Source organism: Halichoerus grypus, chromosome 4 (assembly GCF_964656455.1).
Source record: "Halichoerus grypus chromosome 4, mHalGry1.hap1.1, whole genome shotgun sequence".
Taxonomy (NCBI): Eukaryota; Metazoa; Chordata; class Mammalia; order Carnivora; family Phocidae; genus Halichoerus; species Halichoerus grypus.
In genome coordinates this window covers 166702973-166729956 of record NC_135715.1, presented here as the reverse complement: position 1 = coordinate 166729956, position 26984 = coordinate 166702973, and the positions used below count along the sequence as shown (strand labels likewise).

The following is a 26984-nucleotide window of genomic DNA, read 5'->3' as shown; positions in this document are numbered from 1 at the left end:
GGAGTGTGCTTCCCCTGTCCCTCTCCCTCTGCCCCTCCCCCCAATTCTCTCTCTCTCTCTCTCTCTCTGAGATAATCCTAAATAAATAAATAAATGAATGTGGTGCACCTGATACTTCATTTTTCTTATCACTGGAAAGATAAAGTCCTCTTACTTCCAGAAGTTCCAGTGATTTTATGTTATACCTCCACGTACTGTAGAATACTGACAATAATGCAAATCATTCTTTTTTTTTTTTTTTTAAAGATTTTATTTATTTATTTGAGAGAGAGAGAATGAGAGACAGAGAGCATGAGAGGGAGGAGGGTCAGAGGGAGAAGCAGACTCCCTGCCGAGCAGGGAGCCCGATGCGGGACAATGCAAATCATTCTTATCCATCGAAATGCAATAGAAAGCTGACAGTAATGCAAATGATTCCTGTTGGTAGAAATGCAACAGAAAACTAGATGCAAATGATTTTTGTGCATAGAAATGAAAACTAGTTGTGTTCAGTGGAATGTGATTGATCATTGCCTTATGAATACTGAATTGTTGCATGTATTTATAAATTTATTTCAGTATTCATTTTGCTAAACACAGGCATGTGATTTATTTCTTCTTTGAACAAGTTATAACATCTTACTGTTTCCCTCCATAATTAGTGAGTTAAAATATCTTTGACAAGTGCTCATTTTGTATCTGCATAAAATCCATGATTTTATCTTTAACTTTAAAAGTTCATTTTTAGCAGTACTTAATAAAAACACTATATAATTTACCTATTTGTTATGTTTATCTTCTGCTTCACTCCCACCCCAGCTAGAATTTAGTTTCTACATGAACAGGGATCATTGTTATTTTCTGATGTATTATTAAGTGCCTAGAATAATACAGAACATATAGGTAGTCAACAAATATTTGTTGGATTGAACTGAATTCAAAATAAGTTTGATTCAATCTCACTCAAACTGGTTTGGAACAGTGTTGAGAAAAACTAGTTCCACTTGAAACTTTAATGTAGCACTTTAAGCAGTTTTTATACATTAAAGGTACATAAATAAAAGCCTCAGTTTCTTTCTCCTTAGACAAAACCTAGCATTGATTGTGGGGACAACAAATGAAATTTTAGGGCGCCTGGGTGGCTCAGTCGTTAAGCGTCTGCCTTCGGCTCAGGTCATGATCCCAGGGTCCTGGGATCGAGTCCCACATCGGGCTCCCTGCTCGGCGGGAAGCCCGCTTCTCCCTCTCCCACTCCCCCTGCTTGTGTTCCTGCTCTCGCTGTCTCTCTCTGTCAAATAAATAAATAAAATCTTTAAAAAAAAAATAAAAATAAAAATAAATGAAATTTTATAAAGAAATTTTAGAGATGGGACGCCTGGGTGGCTCAGTGTTAAGCACCTGCCTTCGGCTCAGGTCATGATCCCGGGTCCTGGGATCACGCCCCACATGGGGCTCCCTACTCCGCAGGAAGCCTGCTTCTCCCTCCCCTACTCCCCCTGCTTGTGTTCCCTCTCTCACTGTGTCTCTCTCTGTCAAATAAATAAATAAAAATCTTTTTAAAAAAAAGAAATTTTGGGGATATAATGATAATTATTTAATTTTAGATGATAAATTTATCAATAAGTTACTTTTACATTAATGAACAAATTCTGGATAATAAAAAGCTATTTCAACTATTCTTGAAGGTAGAACACTTTCAGTACATACGTAATGACTATATTATGTTTACATTTTAATATTTTTATGTAGGCAATACATTCTCATTTCAAAAATCAAACTGTATAAAAAGACAGCCATTGAGACATCTCAGTCCTTCCCATGTCCCTATCTTCCTCTGCCCCTGCCTCTCTCCTTATAGGTAACATCTTTTCTTTCTTTATTTTACATGCTTCCAGTGGATTCTCATGCATATACAGACACAGATGTTATCATCTTATTCTCCCTTGCCCTACAAAAAATGCAATGTATACTCTGTTCTGCAACTGGCTCTTTCCTTTCAACAGTGTATTTTTTATTCCTTTCCATATCAATACCAAGACTGCTCAGTACACAGCATTCCATTGGAAGGATGTACCACAGTTGAATCAACTAGACCTCAAGACCAAAGTGTAATTCCGGCCCCACCACATTGAAATCTGCAAAGTCAATGGACTTGAAGTTTGCATAACATGGAAATATCAAAGACAGGGAAAGTTTGCACTTGCACATTATTAAATATTTCCTAGCATTATTTGCACACGTCTATTCTTCACATTATTCAACCAGACAAGAAGGATAAAAGAGTGTTCCTGAGTTGTGCAGAACATCTATCACACTACCCTAAAAAGGTTTTCTACTATATGGAAAGTGGCATATTTTACAGTATGAATATAAATTGAATACAGATTCACTAGCTACGAGACTCCTGGATTCTATAAATTTTCTTTTTGCTTTTACATTTGGTAGTATCTTCACAATCTTCTTTCTTTGCCTCAGTAACATTTCATCATTGTGTCTCCTAACACACTGCAACTCAATTGCACAATTCCAGCTCTGCAAAATACTTTAGAAATAGGTCAAAACCAGCTACCTATAAAAACTAGAAAAACTTGCCTTTGATAGTTTTCAACGTCAAAGCTTCAAATTTGCCCTTTGATATGAAAGGCAACTGAGATTTCAGATTCTTTTTTTAAGAAAATGCTATTAATCCTTGTTTTTCATTAATTCTTCCCTGTCCCATCTCACACTGTGTTTGTTAACAAGGCTCAGAAACTACCCTCTATTCAGACTTTGTAAATGAAATTTTAACACTCTAGAAACGGAGAAATGAATGTCAGTAAAAATGCAGTTGTGAAAGTTGAGGATGAGGCACAGAGGTCTGCCTAGAAAATAGAACTTTCTCAGTCAGGATTAGGAATAGGAAATGCATTATTCTGCAGGAGAGATCCAGGGAAATGAACGCTGCATTGTGTCCATAACTCACAATCTGAGAAGAGGAAGTACAGAAGCCCTGAGAGCCATGCAGATTTCCTAGAAATGACAGAGGCTATCTTTTCTTGGTCTTTTGTATTACGGGACCCACCTTTCCTGCTGGCATTCCATTTCCTTTGCATGAGCAGGGAGAAGGTGATAAGGTATCATATAGGGTGTTTTGTTTTTGCAAGTAAAAAGAAAGAGAAACAAAAATACCCACTTTTTAAAGCTCATTTGTCCAATTGAAACTATTCAACTTTCTTACCCTACCTTAGCCAAGTAACTTTTTTTTTTATTTTTTTTTTTTAAGATTTTATTTATTTGCGAGAGAGAGAACGAGAGACAGAGAGCATGAGAGGGAGGAGGGTCAGAGGGAGAAGCAGACTCCCTGCTGAGCAGGGAGCCTGATGTGGGACTCGATCCCGGGACTCCAGGATCATGACCTGAGCCGAAGGCAGTCGCTTAACCAACTGAGCGACCCAGGTGCCTTAGCCAAATAACTTTTGATAGAATTTTAGAACTGTAAGACTTCCTTTGTATATTCAATAGCATTTAGAGTGTCTTCCAAAGCTGGATCTGATTTGCTTAACTCTAAATGGCCAAGATGCAGAGAAAATCAGAGTTAGACTTTGAAAGGCCAAGTCAGAAAAAGAAGAATCTCAAATATAAGAGATAGGACAGAGACCCCAAATTCCTTTGGAGATGCTCCAAGCTCTCTCTCTACCTGAACTTTGTGACAGAGGACTATATGTAGGTCAGATTACTATCAAGAAAACCCTCAAAAACTTTCTATCTAGAGACAAGCTGAATTCCATGAAAAATCAAATTAGGCAATTTTGAAATCATGCCATGTTTGTGATAATACAGTTTTATTTTATATGCAAAATAAATATAAAATGACCCCTTAACCCAATTATCATGCTCAGATCAGGACACTATAGAATTCAAGATTTTATTCTGAGTTTGTAGGAATAAATGTTTTGTACAGAGGAGTCACATGATCTAACATATTTAATTTTTTTACATTAATTCAACTGTTTTAGAGCAATATTCAATGTCAGTTGCACTTTTTAAATATTATGTAGCAAAGGATTCTTTGCCTCAAAAATAAACTTTTTTCCTTGAAAAATAATAATTTTTTCCTTGAAGATACATATTACCATTAATGGTTGATGATTTAGTTTATAATTTTCAAGAAATAATACAAGATAACTAAGAAAACTAATTATCTAATTCAATATAAAATGCATTGTGAATATATTTGCTTGCATTCTGTGCTCAAGGCTTGGAATGTCTGTTGAACAGGTGAATGAGTCAAAATTGCTACAGGCTACGAAGATGCAACCTGATATCTCTGGGTCTCATTTTATTCATCTCTCAAATGAGGGGATTAAACCAAAAAATGCCTTAGGATTTACCTTCTCTAAAATTCCAAATCTAAGTTATATGGTTCCACATCTCAGGGTAAAATCATTTAGCATTATCTAGTACCTCTTTACTGACTCAACCCACCCCCTGCCAAGAAATCAAATAGCAGACACTATAAGTCTTCTTTGACATTTCCAGTATCATTGTACACATATAGCAATGATGATAATGTTGATAACATTAACCCTAAATTATTAACATAATGTTTGTATAGAAGTTGGAGTTTATAAAGTCGTTTCATAAATGGGCTCTTACCTGATTTTCAAATCTACCCCCTGCAGACTCAATCTTACTCATAGCCACGAATATTCTCATTTTACAAATGGGAAGGCTGAGACTGAGGGAAACTGCCACAATTAACGAATGGATGAGGAAATACATTTCCTAGTAACTCACAACTTGCACTGAGTCAAACTTTATCTTTGCTCAATAGACACTTAGCAAATAGAGGAAAGTGGCAAAATAGATCCATAAGAACTGATCAGCAAGCATTGGACAGTTCTCTATTGTAAAAACAGAGAATTTCACTCCTGCCCATTTGTAATTCATAGTTGTTGGTTTTTTAATCTGACAGTTACACATGAAGTCAAGAGAAATAAGATAGTATGTAAGAAAGAGATAATTATGAAATCTACATACAAAATGCTACAGGAATTTGATAAAGAAGATTTTACGTGGGGGGATAGAGCATTTGAAACACACTGAAATGGCAGAGTACCTGTGGTTATGGCTTTACTTTCTGAACACCATGAATTGCAGATATAATTTTCTCATGTGAATGAGAAGAACGTGTGCTAGTAGACAATGTTGTATGTATGCTTACAGGCAATACGCATGCACAAGCTTGAGCTCCTATCTCAGTAAAAACTGTGAACTATTGAAAAGTCCATGACAGGTGATGGACTATTTCTGATTAAGAGAATAGGAAGAACTACAAGTGGTAGAAGGACAAAGCATAGATATAATGAAGGTAAGAAAAACTGTCCAGTGTACAATGGGCATTGTCCACTGTGTACTCCTCATTATCAGGGGTGTTTAAGCAACTGAAGGGTGAGCAGTTGTCAGTGATACTATAAAAGGAATCCCTCTATAACACTCCTCCTCCACAGAAAATAAATATCACTGATTTTAATAGAAACCTCTAGTCTGCCCATAGTATTTATTGAGTGCCTCTGGAGCCCAGCTGTCTAGACAAATTCCTTCTCTACCACTTGTGGCTGTGCAATGCCAGGTACACTTCTTCTAGCCTCAGTCTCATAGGGTTGATAGGAAGTGCAATTAAATTAATATTTGCAGAACCCTCAGAAAGTGGAATGTGGGTATCATTCAAAAATGCTAGCTTCATCTTTATTATTACTTTTCTCCAATTTTTCCTCCACATGCTGGTAACGATCTTTATAAAATGCAAATTTGTTGTCATTATCACTGAAAAATACCCCAACCATCCTAGTATGACCTATAAAGGTCTGGAAGCTCTGGCCCCCATCTCTTCTCCAGCCTCACTTTTAAGCTCTAACTTTAGCAGAATCAAGGCTCCACTGACTTGATTGGATAAACATCAAATCAGCTAGAATCAATGAAAGGGTAAGTCCTGCTTTCAATGGAATAACAATAAACAAAAGCATTATTTTTGATCAGACATTATGTATAGGTATAAATTAATGAAATAATTAAAGGACTAATACTTGCTACTAAGTACTTAGTACTTACTATTCCAAACCCTATAGTGTTTTATGTACATTATCTCATTGAATCTTACAACACCCCTATGAAGAGTAATATTCGTTTTATCTGCATTTGATCAATGAGAAAACCAAGGCTCAGAGAGGTCAGGTAGTGCATCTGTTGTCAGAGAACCAAGAAGTAGCAGAACAGGCCTGTGAGTTACCTGCACCTGAGCTCTTTCTCATCATGTTCCCAATTAGTGCCTACTAGCGGCCAGGCTCTGTGCCGTGTTTTGTCTGTATTAATGTCATTTATACATTATTATCACTGTTTTATATTAAGAAATGGACATACAAAGAGATCATGTGTGTTTCCCATGGTCTCAAAACTAATAGCTGAACCCAAGATTTGAACTCAGGTCTGCCTAAGTCTAAAAAAGCATCTTTTACTATCACCCAGCATCACAGCCCTGTACCTTAAAATGCTGCTTTAGGGGTGCCTGGGTGGCTCAGTCAGGAAAGTGTCTGCCTTGGGTTCAGGTTGTGATCCCAGGATCCTGGGATTGAGCACCGTGTTGGGATTGAGTGCCACAGAGCAGGGAGCCTGCTTCTCCTTCTCCCCGCCGCTTGTGTTCTCTCTCGCTGTCTCTGTCTCTCTCTCTCTCAAATAAATAAATAAAATCTTTAAAAATAAATAAAATAAAATGCTGCTTTTGATAAGGAAAATCTGTGTCCTAAGATGGCTGACCGAGCCAGCAAGAGAGTCCCAGTCCTTGCTCAGCGCTCTTCCAGGTTCTTCTCCCTGCTCTGCTTCCCACGCGCACCAATCCAGGCCCTTCTCCCTGCCCCGCTTTGCGCACGCGCCAGAAGTGCCAAGTATGCAGAAGTAGAAGTGTATAAATTGCCCCTTTTGTGCTCGGGGCTCAGACCTTTGGAGATCACTCTCCTCTGAGCCCACCGGCGTCAAATAAACCTCCTGTCCTCCAAGATCTCCGGGTGCCGCTTGGTTCTTCCGTCAGGCAATACAGTCCAGGTTCCATAACACTTTAAATTAACCCCAGGCTACTTGAAAATCCTAGTGAATCACTAGGATGGATTCCACTTCTAATATGCATTTGTTTTATTTTTTGAAAACATTTAATTTTGCTATAGAAGACAAAAAAAAAAAATGGGATGGATGAAACCCATAGTTTGTATCAAATTCAAATAAGTAGGTAATAAGTGGACCCCATGCATGTTAAACATAAGTATAACTGGGCACTAAATATTCATGATACACCTGGAGTGCCTGGGTGGCTCAGTTGGTTAAGCCTCAACTCTTGGTTTCGGCTCAGGTCATGACCTCAGGGCCGTGAGATCAAGCCTTGCATTGGGCTCCGTGTTCAGCGCCAAGTCAGCTTGAGATTCTCTCTCCCTCTCTCTCTGCCTCTCCCCCCACTTGCACTCTCTATCTCTCTAAGATAAATAAATAAAATCTTAATAAATAAATAAATACTCATTATACACCAAATATATGAGGCACAAAATATTCCCTGATACACAGGAAGTGCTCAATATTCTTGACATCTTAATTCAGCCACTGATTGGTGAAACCCATGCCCACATATCCTGTGCCCAAGCAACACAAATAAAACCCAAAGCTGTTTAGCAGGCTAACTGGTAAGCTACAGCTATGACCAGGCATACCTGCCTCCCATCAGTATGAGAAAGGAAATGTGTGTCATTGGCCCGAGGCACTTTCTGGCTGTGGGTCTCCTTGCTGCAACCTCATCTCTGGTCTTCACAGCCACACCGTCAAGTGGGGAAAGCTGATGTGGCACAGATCTCAATATTGCCCATCCTGGGACTCAGGTGGTGTGGTCCTTCCACAGGCTTCCGTCATATCCCGTGTGTTAACTTACCCATCTCCTTCCCCTTGCTTCTTACAATATATTTTAAAATGATATTATAAACTAAAGAGGTCAAGCATCCTAATCTGGTCGGTGAATCTTTCTGTCCCATGACTTCTGGGATGGATAGCTTGCTGATAATGTATCACAGGCTACAATCACATCAAGGTAACTTTCTACATGACATCCCTGAGGGGACATGTAATCAACAGTAGCAGCAAGTGTCAATTCCAGGCAGGAAGCCCGAGTCTTGAGAAAATCTGAGGTGCTCCCCTTACCTCTCCTTCTTCACTCACCTCGCATCAGCCAGAGTTGCCCGCGCCACAGCCCAGGCCACCACAAATGCAGCTGGGAACCCTGCAATCAAAGAGGGAGTCAGAAACTGCATTTACTTTAAGATGAAGGGAATTTTTAATCTCATACTCTGCACACATAAGAATATACTATTAGAAGTTGAGAGAGAAAAACAGAAATGAAAAATGTTGATATCTCAACAAGAAATTCCACTTGGTTTTCATCTTGTCCACTCAAAAAATGAGCCAGGTACATTGCTGTCATTTGTTCCTGAAAGTCTAAAGGTAGAAGGTTGGCCCAATTTTACTTTGAGGGATGTAGGATCAAGCTATATGGGAGGGGAAGGAAGATCTTGGGGCCAGAAGCAGGCAGCGGCTGGAGCACTGGGCTTTGACTCTTGCCGCACTGACAGCTACATGCTTTCAGGGAGGAGTGAAGCAACATGACAGACTTCATGAGGAGCAGCAGGGAGGCTGATGTCATCTAAAAAATTAGAACTTAGCCATTCTAAAAATGCAAGCCATAGAGAAGCTATACTGAGAAGTTATAAAATTGGGAAGTTTTAATCAGTTTAGCCTCTTCTTTTTTGGGGGTTCATATTGGCTCAAGACAAGCATTTGCATGCATTTAGACCATAGGGAAGGGTGGCCGCTATGTGAGTTTGGTGATTTGAGTGTGAGATATGTATCCCTCATAAATGTTAAATACCTCGTGAGCTTGCCATGTCAAATCCATTACACTGACTTTCCACGAGTCTGAAAAGGCTGTCCACGGTAAAGGCTGACTGTTCAGTTCATGTTATAGTTGATTGGACTCTGACATCACCCACAAAAAATCACAAATCATAACTTTTATGGAACACAACAAAACAGGACCCAAGGATTTAATGGACAACTTCTCATTCTGTGGAATTTATGAAAGTGGTTTAAAGAAAGGAAAGAGAGAGCATAATGGAAACAATGCAGAAGTTAAGAAGCACCTTAAAAGGGAGAGAAAAAGTTTTAATCTAACTTAGAACATTTTTTATTAAGCACAATATTAAATTCTTTACTTTTAAAAACACATTTGTAATTTTTCAAATATTCTTTTTTTAGCAAAAAAGTGAAAAAGAATAGGTTCAGATGAAGAAAAACACTATTAAAAGTGAAAATAAGATGATACACTGCAATAGAAAATTTTTTGGCTCCCTCAGTGATCATCTAATTGAATTTAGCCTCAGCCTGACTGTGTGGCCACTTAATTTCATGATTCCACATTCGAATTTTATTTATTGTTTGCATAGAACATCTAAATTTCAAACATCATAAAAAAATATGTTCGAATTCTATGTTCCAGGAAACTGTTTTTGTCAAAATAGATCTACCAATTCTGGTTATTTCTTAGGTTCAGTTCAATCTATCTTTCTATCCATCTACGTATCTACCCACCTACCTATCCGTCCATCCATCTATCATGTAACCATTTATTAAGTGCCCATGTATATGTCAAGGATTGTTCTAGTTTCAGAAGATAAAACAATAAACAGATCAACACTATCCCTGTTTTTCTGAAGCATATTCTGGAAGGAGATATAAAATTAATAACATAACTTTGGTTCAATCAGCGCTATGAATTAAAAACAAGAATGACGCTGTATAATGGAGTAGAGCTCCTTCTGACAGGGTGGTTCAAAAAGGCCTGATGTAGCTCCCTTTACTGTTCTGCTGCCTTGGCTATCTTTAAAAAGTATCTATCTTTGATCAAAATTTTCACATTTTCTCATTTCCAGGTCTTTATCTTTTGCTTCCTTTACAATCTCCCAATCAAGCAATTTCCTGAATGATGTTCTATACACATTGATCAATGGTGCTTGAGTTGGAATTCTGTTTTAGATAATAATTATAACAAACATCTTATATCAGATACCATGTCTTAATGAAATTACTTTTCTCATCATCTTGGAAGACTCTCACTCACAACACTAGCACAGAGGCAACCACGGAGGAAAAAGAATTAAAACCACTCTGGGATTTAAGGATTTTGCATCACCAGTCTTAGTATCATATTATTATATAATTTAGAAAACATAAATACAGGGGAAAATGTTTGAGATTTAGATGTTATTTTAAGTCTAAGTGCTAATGTAAGTAAATTTAATGTAAATTTGAATGTCACTCAATATATGCATTTACCTTGAGAGCTATCTTCATAAAATGTCAGTATAAATAAGTGACTCTGAGAGGGAGGCAATCTCTAGTCTAAAAATAAGTAGATATGGGTATTCATGTGGCTCCATTACTACTCTCCTTTGAAATGAAGTTTTGGACTAACTAATAGTAGTCAAAATGTTTTAGCAATTAAACCCTTCCTTCAAATAAAAACTTATGCAGCAACCCACTGCATAAAACAGAGATGCTTTGAAGTCATAGAGGGTAAAAAGGATGTTCTCATCTTGGTCTATGTAGTTTCATCTTGTTTTAGATATTTTAGAAGCTTCATAAAACCATACCTCAGCCTTACCCTCCTCCAGTGGTCCTACTATAGTATTGTAAAATCACAGGTTGACCATAAGGAGTAAAGTTAGTTCTGAAAATTAGAGACCCATCATGACATAGGATGCCTAGCTTTGCTACAGACATACTGTGTATCTTACCAACCAGAAACCTTGATGCCCCTAGGAATCCATCTATGTTGACTGCTCAGACATGAAGCTCTAGGCTATGCTTCCAGTTCCCTCACTACTCATCATAGAATGCTGGAATTCAATACCCATCACCTATGTTTCATCCTTTAAGGAACCAAGAAGTACCTCCATATGATTTTGGCAGAATTGTTCTCAACTCTCATGGGACTCTAAGCCAATACTGAATGAGTACAACTCTCTTTCAGGAAAATTGCAAAGCCTATGAAAGTCTTCCATTGCTACAAAGAAGAGTGTCAATTTGTGAAACTTTAGAAGAGCTACCTCCTCCTGAGATGGAATTGCTACAGGAAACAAAAGAAATATTTTAAAAACATATCTAATTTATAGTCCAAAAAAATGTTCTAGAAGAAGAGTAAGGCACTGTGGGAAAGGACCAATCTGAAACAGAAGAGCTACAATAAAAAAGAAAATATGTTTACTGAATTAAATATTGCCAGGGGGCAGAAACTTAAAAGATCAAATTGATGGAGATGAAGTGAAATTTTGAAACCAGGTGAACTCACTGAGATAAATCTACATAACTGCTACAAATGTAAATCTAAATGTGACTATAATTTGTTTTCTTTTAAAGAGGTAATAATCTATATAATCTTAAATAGTTATGAGTAAAACTCCAAATTACGTCTAAAAAGATTGGGGAAAATGATAAGCAGAGAGATTCAAATTCTGTATCTTTCATAAAGTAGGGTTAAAATATCGATCTTTTATTGACTCTAATTGTTGAATATAATTTTAACTTTAAGGCAACATTCAGTAGAACTAGTAATGGCATTAAAAATCATAAGGAAAAGGAGAAATAGCTTTTCTAGGTTTTTAAATTTTGCTTGAAGCCAGTTGAAGATTTTTAACTGTGTAAAGGTATTATATTGGCTATTCTAAACAATTTTTTGGAGAACAGATCTTATAAATTAAATATTTTGAATATAATATGTATGATCAGAACAGGCAAACACAAAACAAAATAACCTACTGGGTCAGACTGCATGCTTATTGTGTGCAGGGACTTCAACACATATCTCTGTATTTCAATTATATTTACTGCCAATGGGATAATCAAAAAATATTTGCTGAATTGAGATCACCTGATACAAAGATAATAAAACTGGAAATGTATAATCTTTTCCTGATTATTTTCAGAGAATACAGAATGTGAAAATATTCTACAAGAAAGCTTGGCAACGGAGACATGACTACATGATATAATCAGGATAGGTGATCTCATATGATAATATGTACATTCTGGCATCTTATCTGACAGCTGAAACTTAAGAATGGTTGCTAATATAGAGGCAAATTACCACATTAGGGATAAAGAAATAAGACTGACACCTTATAAATATAGAATTAAATATATAGAAAAAATAATATGTACTTGGAAGAAAATGGAACCAAGAATAAAGTGCCTTATTTATGAGAAAATTGAGGCAAGAAGAGGGAAAATTAAGAATGTGGTTGGTTGAAAGAAAACTATAGTCATCATTGGAATTTGCCTTTACTCTTCTATACATCTTGTTTGGGGATGAAGATGTGTAAAAACAGTTACTTTAAACATTTGCCTTCAATTTACTAAAGGTCAGATACAGCATCTGCTCCTCTTTAGATTGTAATTTCCTTCCCTTCCAATTTATTCTCAAGAATCAGCAAAATCAATGTAAATAATATAGCTCCACACATCACTATAATGTGAGTAATAAAGTTCTATTTATTTAGCTGAAGAGAGCTTAAAATTATCATGATTGGGTCCAATGAATAATAACAAAGGAATCCAAGTAAGTTCTCCTCTCTAGCGAAGCTAATAAATCACATCATTGGAAGAAAATATGAAATTGGATTCACTCTAAATTACTCTAGCAAAGGATCATGCAAAGCAGCTATAATGTTTTTTGATTATTGATTTTCTTAACGGAATTTAGAAAAATGAGTCAGAAATCAAAATGATTCTAAAATCTGACTGTCAGTGCTAAGGGAAAAATAGTCTATTAATCAAATAGACTTAGGTATTTAATTCATTAAATAGTAGCTGCATTTAAGTAATGGAGAGACACTCTTTTTTTTAAAGATTTTATTTATTTATTTGAGAGAGAGAGAGAGCACGCATGCATGCACGCTCATGAGTGGGGGAAGGGTCAAGGGCAGAGGCAGAGAATCTCAAGCAGACTCTGAACTGAGCATGGAGCCTGATGTAGGGCTCGAGGAAGGACTCACCGGGGGCTCAACCTCACGACCCTGAGATCATGACCCTGAGATCATGACCTGAGCTGAAACCAAGAGTTGGATGCTTAACAGACTGAGCTACCCAGGCACCCCAGTAGTGGGGAGATATTCTTTAGAGAATATTACTATAGTTATAGACACCCTAGCCTAGAGAATTTTTTTAGTGGAGTTGCAAACAAAGAATCAGAAGGTAGACCACGTGTGGAAACATAATTCCATAAAGATTGGTTATTAGTGTTTTATATTGTGATTAAGTGTGTGTGGATATATCGCATGTAAAATGTTTTTCAAAGCAAGCTTCCATGGGAAGCCTACTTGCTTTCTTGTTTGTTCTTAAACCATTTGATGAAAAGAACACTTCAAGTAATGATGCTTCTACTGTAGTCATCATTCCAACGCTAAAGTTCTTGTGAACAAATCAATAAATTTGTATAGGAAGGGAAGAAATTCATATGCATATAGAAGCTCACTGGACTTTTTTTTTCATTCTGTTTTTCATAGAAAGGTCTGAAAACTAGTTTCTCAGGTTTAAGTGAAACAAACTTCTGACTTTAAAGAGGAACTGACTGAGTGATAGAGGATGTGAAGAACAAAGGCAAAAGGAAATGTAGATAAGATTAAACTTCTTTATAACTTGCAGCCCACTGACAAATACTTGAGGCAGGCAGAATATGACATTCCTCCAGGAGCTCCCAACTGTCTTAATGTTAATGCCTTGCTAGAGGGAAAACACAACCTTAGCTTGACAATAGCTAGGCCCCCAGAATCCTGTAAGTCTTCTTTAGCATATGAAAATCCTTTTGGAAACTTCCTTTGTCTTTACCTCCCCCAACTCCAAAGTATATAATCAATTGCAACTCACAATCCCAGAACTGCTCTGCCTAGGGGTCCTGTCCCTGAGCTTTAATAAAAGCACATTTTTGCACTGAAAAATGTCTCAAGAATTCCTTCTTGACCATTCACTCAGGAACCCCACTTCAAATCACATCAATAGAGACCAAGTAAGAGTTCTGGGGGAGTTGGCTATCAAACCACTAAGTACACAGAGAAAAAAAGAATTTATTATGTATGACCGGTGGTATAGAAATCCAAAATATAAAATGTAACTCAGACAAATGTCTACATTCATTGCTGAATTTTCTATCAACACCTTTACCAACTTCTAGTAATTATGTTGGTGATGTAAGAAAGATGTTAAGGTTTGAAGCCAACGGCCAAGAAAGAATTCTTGAGACGTCTTTGGTGCAAAAAGGTGATTTTATTAAAGCACGGGGACAGGACCCATGGGCAGAAAGACCTGCACGGGGGTCATGAGGAGTGGCCCATTATATACTTTCAAGTTGGGAGAAGGTTAGGGGTAGTGTAAGTCTCTAAGGAATTTTGGAAGCAAGGTTTCCAGGACCTTGAAGGGACTAGCTATTGTTGGGAAAAGGTCATTTATTACCGTCTAATAAAACCTTAGTCATGATACCCTTCAGATGTATATCAGTGGGCCATATGCTTGGGGAATGATTGCCAACACGTATCTTGGGGGGTTCAGAGATAAAGGAAATTCCCAAAGGAATTTTTATACGTCAAAGTAGACTTAGAGGATCCTGGAGGATGAGGGGCTTAAGCTAGGATTGCCTTTTGCTCTTAGCAAAGTATTAACATTAAAGCAGTTGAGTCCCTAGGGGAATGTCACTCTGCCTGTTTTAAGGACTTGTCAATGGGCTGTAGGTAGTAAGGAAATTCAATAATTTTTCTTCTGCCTTTGTTTCCCACATCACTGGTACACAGATGTAATTTTGATTTGAAGGCAAACTACCAAAAACTATTCAGGAAATTTCCAAAGCACCCTAAAAAATAAAATATCCTTTTTATTTTTTTTATGTTTTTAGTAACTGCTAGTCAAAGGGAGAGCTTTAAAACAGACAAGCTGCCTTCAGAAATACAACTTTATTCACAATAATTTCATATAAATGAAATGTTACAGTAAATAGACCCTTTGTTTTCTAAAAGGTTACTCATTAACTAGCAGGAAATTCAATATTCCCTACTCCACATTTTCAAATGTTAAAAAAACAATATTAAAGCCAAACAAGCAAAGAAATATTCTTATTTTGGAGGAGAAAAAAAAAAACCCTTCAAATTTAATCTTGAGCCACTCAGTTCATTTGTTTCTTATGCTGAGCCCCTTATAATGTGGATATAAAAATAACAATGGAGATCTGCAATTGTTGATCATGAGGCTTCTTAATTGTAACCACATATGAGTTTCAATTTCTCTTAAATTTGAACAAGCAACATCCTTTCCCCATGTCATGTTGAGTTAGTGCCTAGTCCAGTGTAGTGCTGAGAAGGCATTTTTGGAATGTGAGCTAAATATCATTTTTTTAAAAATTACTTATGCAGAAAGCAATTTGAATTATTTCCTTCCAAAAGACATGGTAAGTCTACATAATTAGTTTGTAATTTGTATCATTAAATGAAGTCAAGATGGTCTTATAAATTCATTTCTGGTATTCTCATCATACAACCTAAAAATACAAATCAACAATCCATCACTATAGCTTAGAAATTTAAAAATCAAAATATTTAGGATGAAATTATTGCTAAATCAGGACATTGACATAAGACATGAGCAGAGCAGTTCTCAGTGTGTTCTCTTATATTTCCACCAAAGAATTCTCTCAAGAATCTGACCTAAGAACTCTAACCGTAAGTTAAAGATGAAAAGTTTGTTAACACTGGGAGGATTTTAGACTTGATCTTAATAACCTTTCCCAATGAACAATGGAAGAGAAAGAAGGAGATATAAAGGTAAGATGGGGAGAGATTTCAGGAAAATAGCTGAAAGTATGCTAATGATAAGTGATATAGGAAAACGTTGGGGTTCGGAGCAAACACTCAAGATTGAGACTTCTTCCGTGCAAAAAGGTGGTTTTATGAAAGCTCGGGGACAGGACCCGTGGGCAGAAAGAGCTGCCCTGGGGTTGTGACAGGTGTCTGATTGTACACTTTCAAGTTCGGAGGGGGTTAAGGCCAGGATAAGTCCCTAAGGAATTTTGGAAACAAGGTTTCCAGGACCCTGAGAGGTCTAGCTATTGTTAAGAAAAGGTCATTTATTACTGTTTAGTAAAAACTCAGTCCTGAGACTCTTCAGATGAGTATCAGTGGGCCATATGCTTGGAGGATGATTGCTAACATGTATCTTATGGGGTAGAGATAAAGAGTTCCTAGAGGAGTGTCACTCGGCCTGTTTCAAGGACTTGTCAATGGGCTGTAAGTAGTAAGGAAATTTAATTTTTTCTTTTGCCTTTGTTTCCCACATCAATAGGTTTAACAGAAATCCATAATCCAGTTTAAAGGGAAAGGAGACATAAATACCTTACCCCAGCCTATCAAGATGAAGCCCCACAGGTATTTGGTGTCCGAAAAGAATGCCACAAAGATTAGACTATGCAGGTAGACACCTTCCACCAAGATCCAATAGTAATTTGTAGCCAAGAAGTAAATGAACATCACAACAGCAATCTTGCACCCAATCTGTTACAAATAAACCAGAATTGCATCATATTAGAACTCTTAATTATACTACATGCAACAGACCATGAAAAAATAGTTCTGTATTTCTTTTTTATGATCTGTTTCCTGTATGTAGGAAAGCCAAGACTGTTGAATGAGACCAGAACAAGGTTATTTTAAGGCAGCATCTCTAAGACTATGGGCTCGATTCTGTTCTTAAAATAAGATATTTTTCCTTTAGAAGTTACCAAAAAATCACTTTTCTTTGATTTTTCCTATTTATGAAAATAATACTTGATCATCAGAGAAAATTAGAAAATACAGAAAAGCATAAAGAAGAAAATATTAGCCATTATTCTACCATGATTTTATTTTATTCTCATCTTTCTTATGCCCCAAAAGTCAATGGCTAAAATAATAAGCATTTACTACATCTTATGAATCTATGCATTGGCTCAGTGATTCTGCTGATCTGGGCCAGCCTCCGCTAATCTTGGCTAGGCTCATTCACAGAGCTCTACCCTTCACCAGCACACCATCACTTCCATTTCATTCTATGGGATAAAACAAGTCACCAAAACCAGCACAGAATCAGAATCAGCAGGGACTACAAAGTTACAGGGCAAAGGCCAAAGCCACAGAAAGGGCATTAGTTCATACTATCAAGACATATAATCTATTATACTTAATTCCCAGATACAGCACATCAGTGATCTAATTAACTGAATTATTGAGTGATTCTATTTACTAAATAACACCAGGACATTTCAGAGCAGAATCAAGTACCCTGGAATCTTATATTGGAACAAGTCTGAATCTACAATAAAGAAGGTAAATGTTGTGGGCTTTAAAATAACACACTTCTGGGGGCGCCTGGGTGGCTCAGTCGTTAAGCGTCTGCCTTCGGCTCAGGTCATGATCCCAGGGTCCTGGGTTCGAGCCCCGCATCGGGCTCCCCGCTCAGGCGGGAAGCCTGCTTCTCCCTCCCCCACTCCCCTGCCCCTGCTTGTGTTCCCTCTCTGGCTGTTTCTCTCTGTCAAATAAATAAATAAAATCTTTAAAAAAAAAAAAAAAAAAAAATAACACACTTCTGGTTTTTCAAGTGGGCTCTTACTTTTGAACACAATAAGCCATGAAAGCTAGTATGAGCTCCACATCAAATGCACTCCAGTCATGTGATTTTTGAAGTCGCCATGCCAGAATATTCTTATGGAAAGAGCTCAAGACTTTTAATAGTCTAAGATGATGAGTAATTAGGCGTAAAGCTTAAGGACAGAATCGAGGTAGTAAATATCATTATATAAATTAGTCATCTATCTTGGTTAATTCAGAGATTACATAAACCAAAACAAGTTAAGATTTAGTGGCCTGTAAAATTGTACTTGTCCGTAATGTTATAGGAATCAGTAATGAGAGAAAATGGTGAAAACACTTACGTATTTTGATTTATCCACAGAAGGCATTTCTGTGGAATTTTGTAGGTCGTCCTGCATCAGCAGGGACTGCAGCTCCTTCACTCCTATGTGGGCATGGACCACTTTGTCCTTGACAAAGATGCTTACGGCTCGCAGCATGAAAGACACAAACAAGTGCATGTGGATATAGTTCCTAGTGCAATGCAATCGTCTACGGAGAGAAAATATTCAGGATTTAGATTTGGATGAAATTAGATATAGGTAAAGAAAATACACAAATGTTAACAAAAAAGAAGAAAATATAGTAAGCCTGAACAAAGACAGAAACCCATTACTATCTATTTCCAATTGAAACAACTGGGATCAAAAACTAAAATGTAACTTTTTGAGAAATAATTTCAAATTTAACCTGATCTACTACTATATTTATCCCGATTTTGCAGAGTTAACTATTGTGCTATATCAAACTAAAGCATTATACTAAAATATATATTAAAGTAATAATAAGTTATGACTACTGGAGAACCATTTTGATATTATTTAAAAATGGAGTTTTCAGGGGCATCTGGGTAGCTCAGTCAGTTAAGCGTCTGCTGTCGGCTCAGGTCATGATCCCAGGGTCCTGGGATCGAGTCCCACATTGGACTCCCTGCTTAGTGGGGAGTCTGCTTCTCCCTCTCACCCTGTTCCTCCCTCTCTCTCTCTCTCTCACTTGCTCACTCTCTCTCAAATAAATAAATAAAATCTTTTTTTTTTAAAGTGGAGCTTTCACATTTTCAACACATACTCTACAAGAAAAAGTAAATATTTTGATAACATTACACAACTTTATGTCCTAGTAATGTTAAAGAGTAAACAAGCTTACTTTAACATAAAAAGCTTGCGTTCATAAAAGAATCTTAGACACAAGTTAAACCATAACATACATAGGAGTAGATATAGTATTACTAATTTCCTGTACAAAAAGCTAACTCCAAAAGATATCTTTTCTTAAAAACACTCTTAAGAAAGGGTTGTAGAATCTGTCCCAGCTCTACCATTGTTTGACGGCAAGACAGTACAACTTTCCTGTACAATGATCACCATGTTACTACTTCTCTTCCAGAAAGGACAAAGTACATAAGTGTAAGAGAGTAAAAAAATTTTTAATCCAATAATATATTTTTACATTTCATAATATAGTAGGGGTAGACCAACTGAGAATGAGCTAAATTTAGACATTTTGGAAATGTTATTTTGTTAGTATGGTGGGGACATGTATACATGTCCATTCTGCCCAGACAGTCCTCCTCATTAATCAGTTCCCTTTGGGGAGTGTCTTCACAGGTGAGTGGGATTTGACCATATAGGGTTATCAGGTATCTGTGGAAATTATTGACTGTGAATAGCGCTATCACAGTATCTAAGTAGGTATTGATTTTTAGAAGACTCAACACTATTTACTATCTTAATAAAAAACTATCTTGTTTTGTGAAACAGAAGAGTTTCTGAAATTTTTGTGTAACATTCTGCTATATAGTATAGTAATTATATAAAAAGTATTATATAGAAAGAATTTGTTAAACAGAGTGATAAATTACTATGTAAATTGAAGAATTACTACTTAGTGATTTGTATCCTCCTGAAACCTTATGTAGCTTTTTTTCTCATAAATATTCATCTATTATTCTGAACAACCAGAGCTACACTTAGTATAATGGGATGAACTCTGGATAGGAATTGGAAGATGACAGTTCTGTTTCCAGCCATACCACCTATGACTTTGTGACCTTGGACACTGAACTTCAGTTTCTTGGTCTGTAAAATAGGATAATACTGCCAAGCCAATTTCACAAGGCTGTCTTGAGGAACCCCTCCATAATTCCACAAATCTGTGTTCCCCTTCTCCTTTAAAAACTTCATTATCTCCCTATTCTCTACCATTACAAGATAAAATTCAAAGCCTTTGACAAAGACCGGCAAAACCAGTGCCACAAAATCTAGTTTCTTCCTAGTCATTCCTATATGGCCACTCCACCCTATGCATCAAATGATGCATTCACATGGGACTCTTCTATGTTCCCAGAGTCTACCCTGCTCCTCCCTACCTCTCAGTTTTGCACATTCTGTTCCCATCATCTGGAATATACTGAATTCCTTCTCATCATTGCAATATCAGTTCACATGTCAGTGTGTTCTGGGAAGTCTCTCTCTCTTATCTAGTCAGTTTTAGCCTCTTTGGTGTTCCCAAAACCCTTTATAAAAGACTGTATTATAGTATTAACAATATTTTGTTTGATAATCATTTAATGAGTCAGTCTCTCATATATACTGCTTTTCTAGTCTGTAACATATCTTAATTTGTCCTCCATCAATACTAAAAAGAGTCTATCATATATGGCAGAGAAAAAGCTTGTTGTGTCAATGGACTAGTGAATCAATAAAGAAAAAGTTTTGGATATATAAACTATACTGTCATAAGATGAGTAATTGCTTTAGAAGAAGTAGTTGGAATATTAAACTAGTCATTTATTTATTAATTCAACAAATATATATTAAGCATCACTATATATCAGGTACATTACAACCACTAAGAATGCTACAATGAGCAAAAAATAAATAAATAAATAAATGTTCTCATGTGGCTTTACATTCTAGAGGGAGAGATAAAAAATAAAAAGAAAAGAAAAAGAAATAAACAAAATAAAAAGATAAGTAAAACATCAGATAGTACATTAGGTAGTGATAAATCCAAAGAGAAAAACAGCAAAAATAGGTATAAGAAGTTTCGAGGAAGAGGGGATTATAAGATGATAGGAAACAAAATATAAAACATTTTGTTTTTTAAATATGTCATCTACCCTCATTCCTTTTCCCATGCATAATTTAGCACTAAATTCCTAAAATTGTATTGTCTTAATTAATATACCTCAAGATCTTCCCTTTCTATCCAATCCTCAAAGCCACTGCCCTTGGCCAGGCCACCATCTTCTTGTCCTGAGTTACTCTAACAGCCTCTTCCAAATGGGCTTCCTATCATGCCTCCCACCAACTCACACTCCACCTCACAAGTGACTTTCATGTCACTCTTCTGCTTAAAATCCTTCAATGGCTCCTCATCACTCTTAGGGTAAAGTTCAAATTTCTTCATATAACCCACAGGTCTCAAAACATTCTCAACCCTGCTTACCACTCCAGTCTCACTGCCTATCACTTAGCTGCACCAAAACTCTGCTTTCTCAAATATTCCATGCTTTTGATCTAAACTTAGGTTTGGAATTCTGTCCCCCAGTGTTCTCTTTTGGTTAAATCTTATTTACAGTCATGCATCTTTTGAGATTTCACTTCATCCCCATACTCTGCCTTCCCAATTACCATACACCACCTGAATCATACCATTTCTCACACTGTACACTGTTTTCTCAGCTATGTGTATCACAAACCAGCTGCAAGCATCATGAGTACACATTTCCCATGCATGTTGTGCACTGTTTTTTGTTTTGTTTTGTTTTTAAAGATTTTATTTATTTATTTGACAGAGAGAGATACAGCAAGAGAGGGAACACAAGCGGGGAAGTGGGTGAGGGAGAAGCAGGCTTCCTTGCGAGCAGGGAGCCAGATGCGGGGCCCGATCCCAGGACCCTGGGATCGTGGCCTGAACCGAAGGCAGACACTTAATGACAGCCACCGAGGCACCCCATGTTGTGCACTGTTTTATCTCGATATTGGTGCTCAAAATTTTGTACTGATTTACATTAAATTGTATTGAATTGGGCAAAATTCAGCGGACAAAAATAAACCATAACAGAAGCAATAAATACAACTTCTTTAGATACAATATCAGATCATTTGGGAGATTATTTAAAATGAATTTCTGTCCAATGGCACCAAAATCATTTGGGAAGAATGAAGTCTTTGCATCATGAATGAAAATCTTTGTAGCTCATTCTGCTCTACTCTGCAGCCCCTTGCAAACAAATACACTGTAGTGCAGATCTATAGGCTTAATGGTTTCATACTGCTTTGATATTTTTAAAGATTTTTTTTTAGTTTTTAAACAACAATAATAAAAACCCTGAATTTCCTCATGAAAAATAAATTTTCAAAGCCAAATAATATTATAACACTAGGCTGAATTCAAAAACTTGTGCTGGGAAAAGTATTTGGGCCAGAAATTGTGAGACCTCTGCATCTTCTATGCGTAGGACACAGAACCTGTCCCTTCATGGAGAAAGGGATTGGGAATCACTCACCTGAAGTAACCAATGATGAGAATAGCCACAGCCAAGGAACCAAAGGAGACAGAATATCCGATTGTGTACATGACATAGAGGCGTTCAAAGAATTCTTGCTGAAGGGGAAGAGATTTAATTAGAAAAATAGCTTTTAACAAGTAGATGTAGATAAACTTAAAAATCATGCTTCTTCCTGTTTAGAGACAGGCAATGTGTTATCACATTTATATAACATAGATTATTCATCCAGCCTTTCTTTTATTTCCTAAATTCCAGTCAGAGGGTTTGGTTTTTTTTTTAAGATTTTATTTATTTTTTTGAGACGGGGGGGGGGGGGCATGAACAGGAGGAAGGCACAGGGAGAAGCAGGCTCCCCGCTGAGCAGGGAGCCCCACACAGGACCCTGAGATCATGACCTGAGCCAAAGGCAGACACTTAACCAAATGAGCCACCCAGACACCCCTCAAGTCAGAGATAAAGATGTAATAATAATAATAATATTCAACATTTCTTGCTTAAGTGAGGTCAAATTAAATGTTGCAATATTTATCTCGTGAATTTTTGTGCTGTCCATTTTAATTAATTGGAATTGTATACCTAACGTGATAGTTGAAGTAAACAAAACGTGTTACAGGGCTATTGTAAGAGGAAACTAGTAAAAACAATATGTCATTTTTGGAATATTATTTCTAGTTTTCCTTAAGTTTTTTATTGAGCTGTAATTTACATGAAATAAAATATACAGGTCTTAAGTGAGCACTTTGATGGGCTTTGACAAGCCATGTTTGCTGTGCAACTTGCCAGCCAAAAAACCACCCACCATTCACTCCCAGGTAACTACTGTTCCAATTTCTGTCATCACAAATTGGCATCATCTGTTCATGTACTTCATGTACTTTTTGACTGTTCTTAGACTTCTTAGAATTAGATAGTATATACTTAGTATATACTCTTTTTGTCAACATACTGTTTTTGATATTCACCAATATTGTTACATGAATCAATGGTCCATTCCTTTGTAATTTTTAAAAGTAATTATAAATTCACAAGAACTGGAAAAGATAGTAAAAAAGTGCCATTTATCCTTCACCCAGTATTCTCCAATGGTTACATCTTAACATAATTATACTAAAATATCAAAGGCAGAAATTTGACATGGTGCACTTTGTGTGTTTATAGTCCTGTGTCATTTTATCGCATATGTAAATTTTTGTAACCAGCACTGCAATCAAGATACAGAACCATTGTACACCACCTTGAAGACGTGCCTTGTGCTGTCCTTTAAAGTCACCCATAGACCCCTCTTCCCCAGCATCCCTGACACCTAGCAACCATTAATATTTTCTACCTCTATAATTTTGTCACTTCGTAAGTGTTACAGAAATGGAATCATACAGTATGTGACCTTTTGAGATTGGCTTTTTTCACTCACAATAATGACCTCAAGATACATTCAAGCTGTTGTATAGATCAAGTTTGTTCTTTTTTATTGCTGAATAGTATTGCATGGTATGTATGTAACCTATGTATATCAGTATATATAAAATGTTTCAAACTTTGTAGACAGCTTACATTTGGGTCACATTTTTTTTAATAAAGATTTTATTTATTTATTTGCCAGAGAGAGAGAGAGAGAGCACAAGTAGGGGGAGCAGCAGGTAGAGGGAGAAGCAGGTTGCCTGCTGAGCAAGGAGCCCGATGTGGGACTCGATCCCAGGACTCTGGGATCATGACCAGAGCCGAAGGCAGACGCTTAACCAACTGAGCCACCCAGGCGTCCCTTGGTTCACATTTTTTAATAAATTTTTCAATCTCTGTTAATTGGTATAATTAGACCATTTTTTAAATATAATATTGATATGTTAAGGCTAAGTCCATCATTTTATTTTTTTATTTTCTATTGTTCTATTTTTCATTTCTCTGTTTAATTTTTCCTGCCACCCTGTGGGTCACTTGAACATTTTGTAGAATTCCATTTTGATGTCCCTTTTTATATAGTGCTTTTGGTGGTTGATCTATGTATTACATTGTACAGCTTAATGTAGAGCCTTTGATTACTGAATGCTTACCTTTCTTTTCTAATTAAGCTATAATCAAGCATATAATTAAGCTATAATTTAATCAAGCATATGATAAGCTGTAAATCTCCTTCAAGCTCTGCTTTTGTTGTTTCCCCCATTTTCTGATATATTCAACTTTCATAATTATTCAGTTCAAACTTTTGCCATGGATGGCATATATTCCAACAATTTGTGAATTGTCCACATATTTTATTTCAATTGATTTTCAATTAATTCTTTTGTGGTCAGAAAATACACTCTGTGTGATTTTAATCTTCAGGTTTATTGACACTTGTTTATAGTCCAGCATATGTTCAATCTTGAAGAAGCTTTGATGTGTAATTTAAAAGAATGTGAATTTTGTAGTGTTTGTATTCTATATAAGTGGCATTTTCGTCAAATTGTGTGAAAGGTTATCCTATGGAAGTTTTTGTCTAATTGTTTTACCAATTACTAAGAGAATGGCATTTTGATATATTTCAACGTGGTGGGATTTGACCATGACTCCCTTTTGCTTTGACAATTTTTGCGTTATGCAATATGAAGCTCCTAAATGCATGCATATTTAGGATCATTATTTCTTTCTGGTAAATGGATTCTTTTACCATTCTGATATGTCCCTCCAACTTAGTAATACTCTGTCTTGAAGTCTACTTAGCCATTTCTTATGCTTAGGGTAAGCACTGCATATAACTCATCCACCCTTTTAATTTCAACAAATCTATTATCTTCACATTTATCTGTATCTTTATATTTAGAGTACATTTCTTGCAGACGGTATATACTTAAGTTACACATTTATTACCCATTCTGTCTTTTAAGTGATTGTTTAGTTCATTTACATTGAACACAATCATTGCTATGTTGGGCTTAAATATAACACATTGGTATTGGCATTCTAGATGTCCAGTCTTTGTTCCTTTGTACCTACTTCCTTACCTTTTATTTGGGGTGTGGTGTCAATTAAGTATTTCTTAATCTTTCACTTGTGTTAATTTTTAGAAATTATGCATCCTGAACTTATCAGAGCCTCCACTTAAATAATATTGAACTATTTCACAAACTACATAAAGAGTTTACAAATGTATATTCAATTTTGCTTCCCAGCCTTTGCCCTTTTAGATTTTGTCTACATAGTGCTCACTTCAGCAGCACATATAATAGATTTTGTCTACATAATTTATAAACCTTAGTAAGAGACCACTATGTTTGCTTTAAGCAGTCAATAGACTTTTAAATGAATTATAAAGATATAAAGATAGATATAAGTACAGTAGTAAATAAGGATGATAAGAATACAGTTTTGTTTATTATTTTAGCCTGTCATTTTTATTCATATATGTGTATATATATATATATATATATACACACACATATATATATATATATATATATATGTATACATATATATATACCCATTTTGGTCTTCCTTATTCCTTCCTACTAATCTATGTTCCCATCTGGCATATTTCTCTTTGACCTAGAGAACTTTCTTGAGCATTTCCTATACTGAAGGTATGATGAAGATGAATTCTGTCATATGTTTTCTGCTTGAAAAGTATCATTATTTTCCCTTTATCTTTATGCATATTATCACCTTAAAGATGTCATCCCATTATATTCCAGCCTCCGTTGTTTCCTGACTAAAAGGCAGACATCTTTTTTATTGCTGTTCCCTAATATGCCCTTTTTCTCTGTCCACATTTTTCTTTTGACTGTGACTTACAGCAGTTTAACTATGATATATCTAAGTATGATTTTCTTTTAATTTATCCTGCCTTGGGTTTGCTAAATTTCTGGAATGTATAGGTTGATTTATTTCATCCACTTAGAAAATTCTTGGCCATTGTCTCCTCAGATATTTATTTTGTTCAATTCTCTCTCTTTACCTCTAATTTCACATGTGTTAGACAATTACATGCTGTCTCATAAGCCTCAGATGCTTCCGTTATTTTAATTTATTTTTTCTCCTAAATAAATTAAAATATTTATTAATATTCAGTTGGAAAATTTCTATCGACCTCTCTTTAAGGGCATTAATCCTTTATCATACTGTATCTAGTATGCTATTGAGCATATTAAATGAATTCTTCATTTTGGAATTGAATATTTCAAGTTTAGAATTTCCATTTTATTATTTTTTGAAGTTTTTCTCTGATTTTCCCATCTGTTTTATGTACCTTTTTCACCAAATCATCTAACATATTAATAATAGTTATTATTAAGTACTTATCTGCAAATTCTAACATCTGGATCATCTAGTTTTTTCTGCTCTTATTTTTACTCCAGATTTTGGGTCCCTGCCTTGTAATTTTGTATCACATTCCAGGCCCTGTAAGTAAAAGAACAGTAGAGACTAAAGTATATGATGTCAACTGCCTGAAAAGGCAGACCTCTTCCTCCGTCAGGTTTCTTGGGTAAGGAAGCTGGATTACTCTGTTGTTAAACTAAGTTGAGCTTTGTTGTAGTTTTTATTTTATGTTTTTTGTGATCCTGGTTTTGCGTTTTGAGAGCAGAATCAAGACTTGTTCAGCTGACCTCGAGATTTTAGCACTAGCAGCCTCTAGTGGCCATTCTGTGGATTTTAGTCCACCTGACATTTTCCAAGCCATAGCACTATTGCTGCTATTTAAACTATCCATCAGTTTTTTGAGTTGCTAGGGATTTTACTTTGCTTTCCTGCCC

The 26984-nt window shown here is 36.2% G+C and overlaps 1 protein-coding gene across 1 annotated transcript in view; it reads right to left on the bottom strand.

The window, feature by feature from the left end:
• PTH2R (parathyroid hormone 2 receptor) overlaps nt 1-26984 on the bottom strand; it is a 77074-nt gene that overhangs the window by 20325 nt on the left and 29765 nt on the right. Inside the window, exons 5-8 of the mRNA XM_078071271.1 lie at nt 22258-22355; nt 18047-18236; nt 16478-16631; nt 8209-8269 (exon numbers count right to left, since the gene is read on the bottom strand). Coding sequence (XP_077927397.1) covers nt 8209-8269; nt 16478-16631; nt 18047-18236; nt 22258-22355 — 503 coding nt within the window. The remainder of the gene's footprint in view (nt 1-8208; nt 8270-16477; nt 16632-18046; nt 18237-22257; nt 22356-26984) is intronic.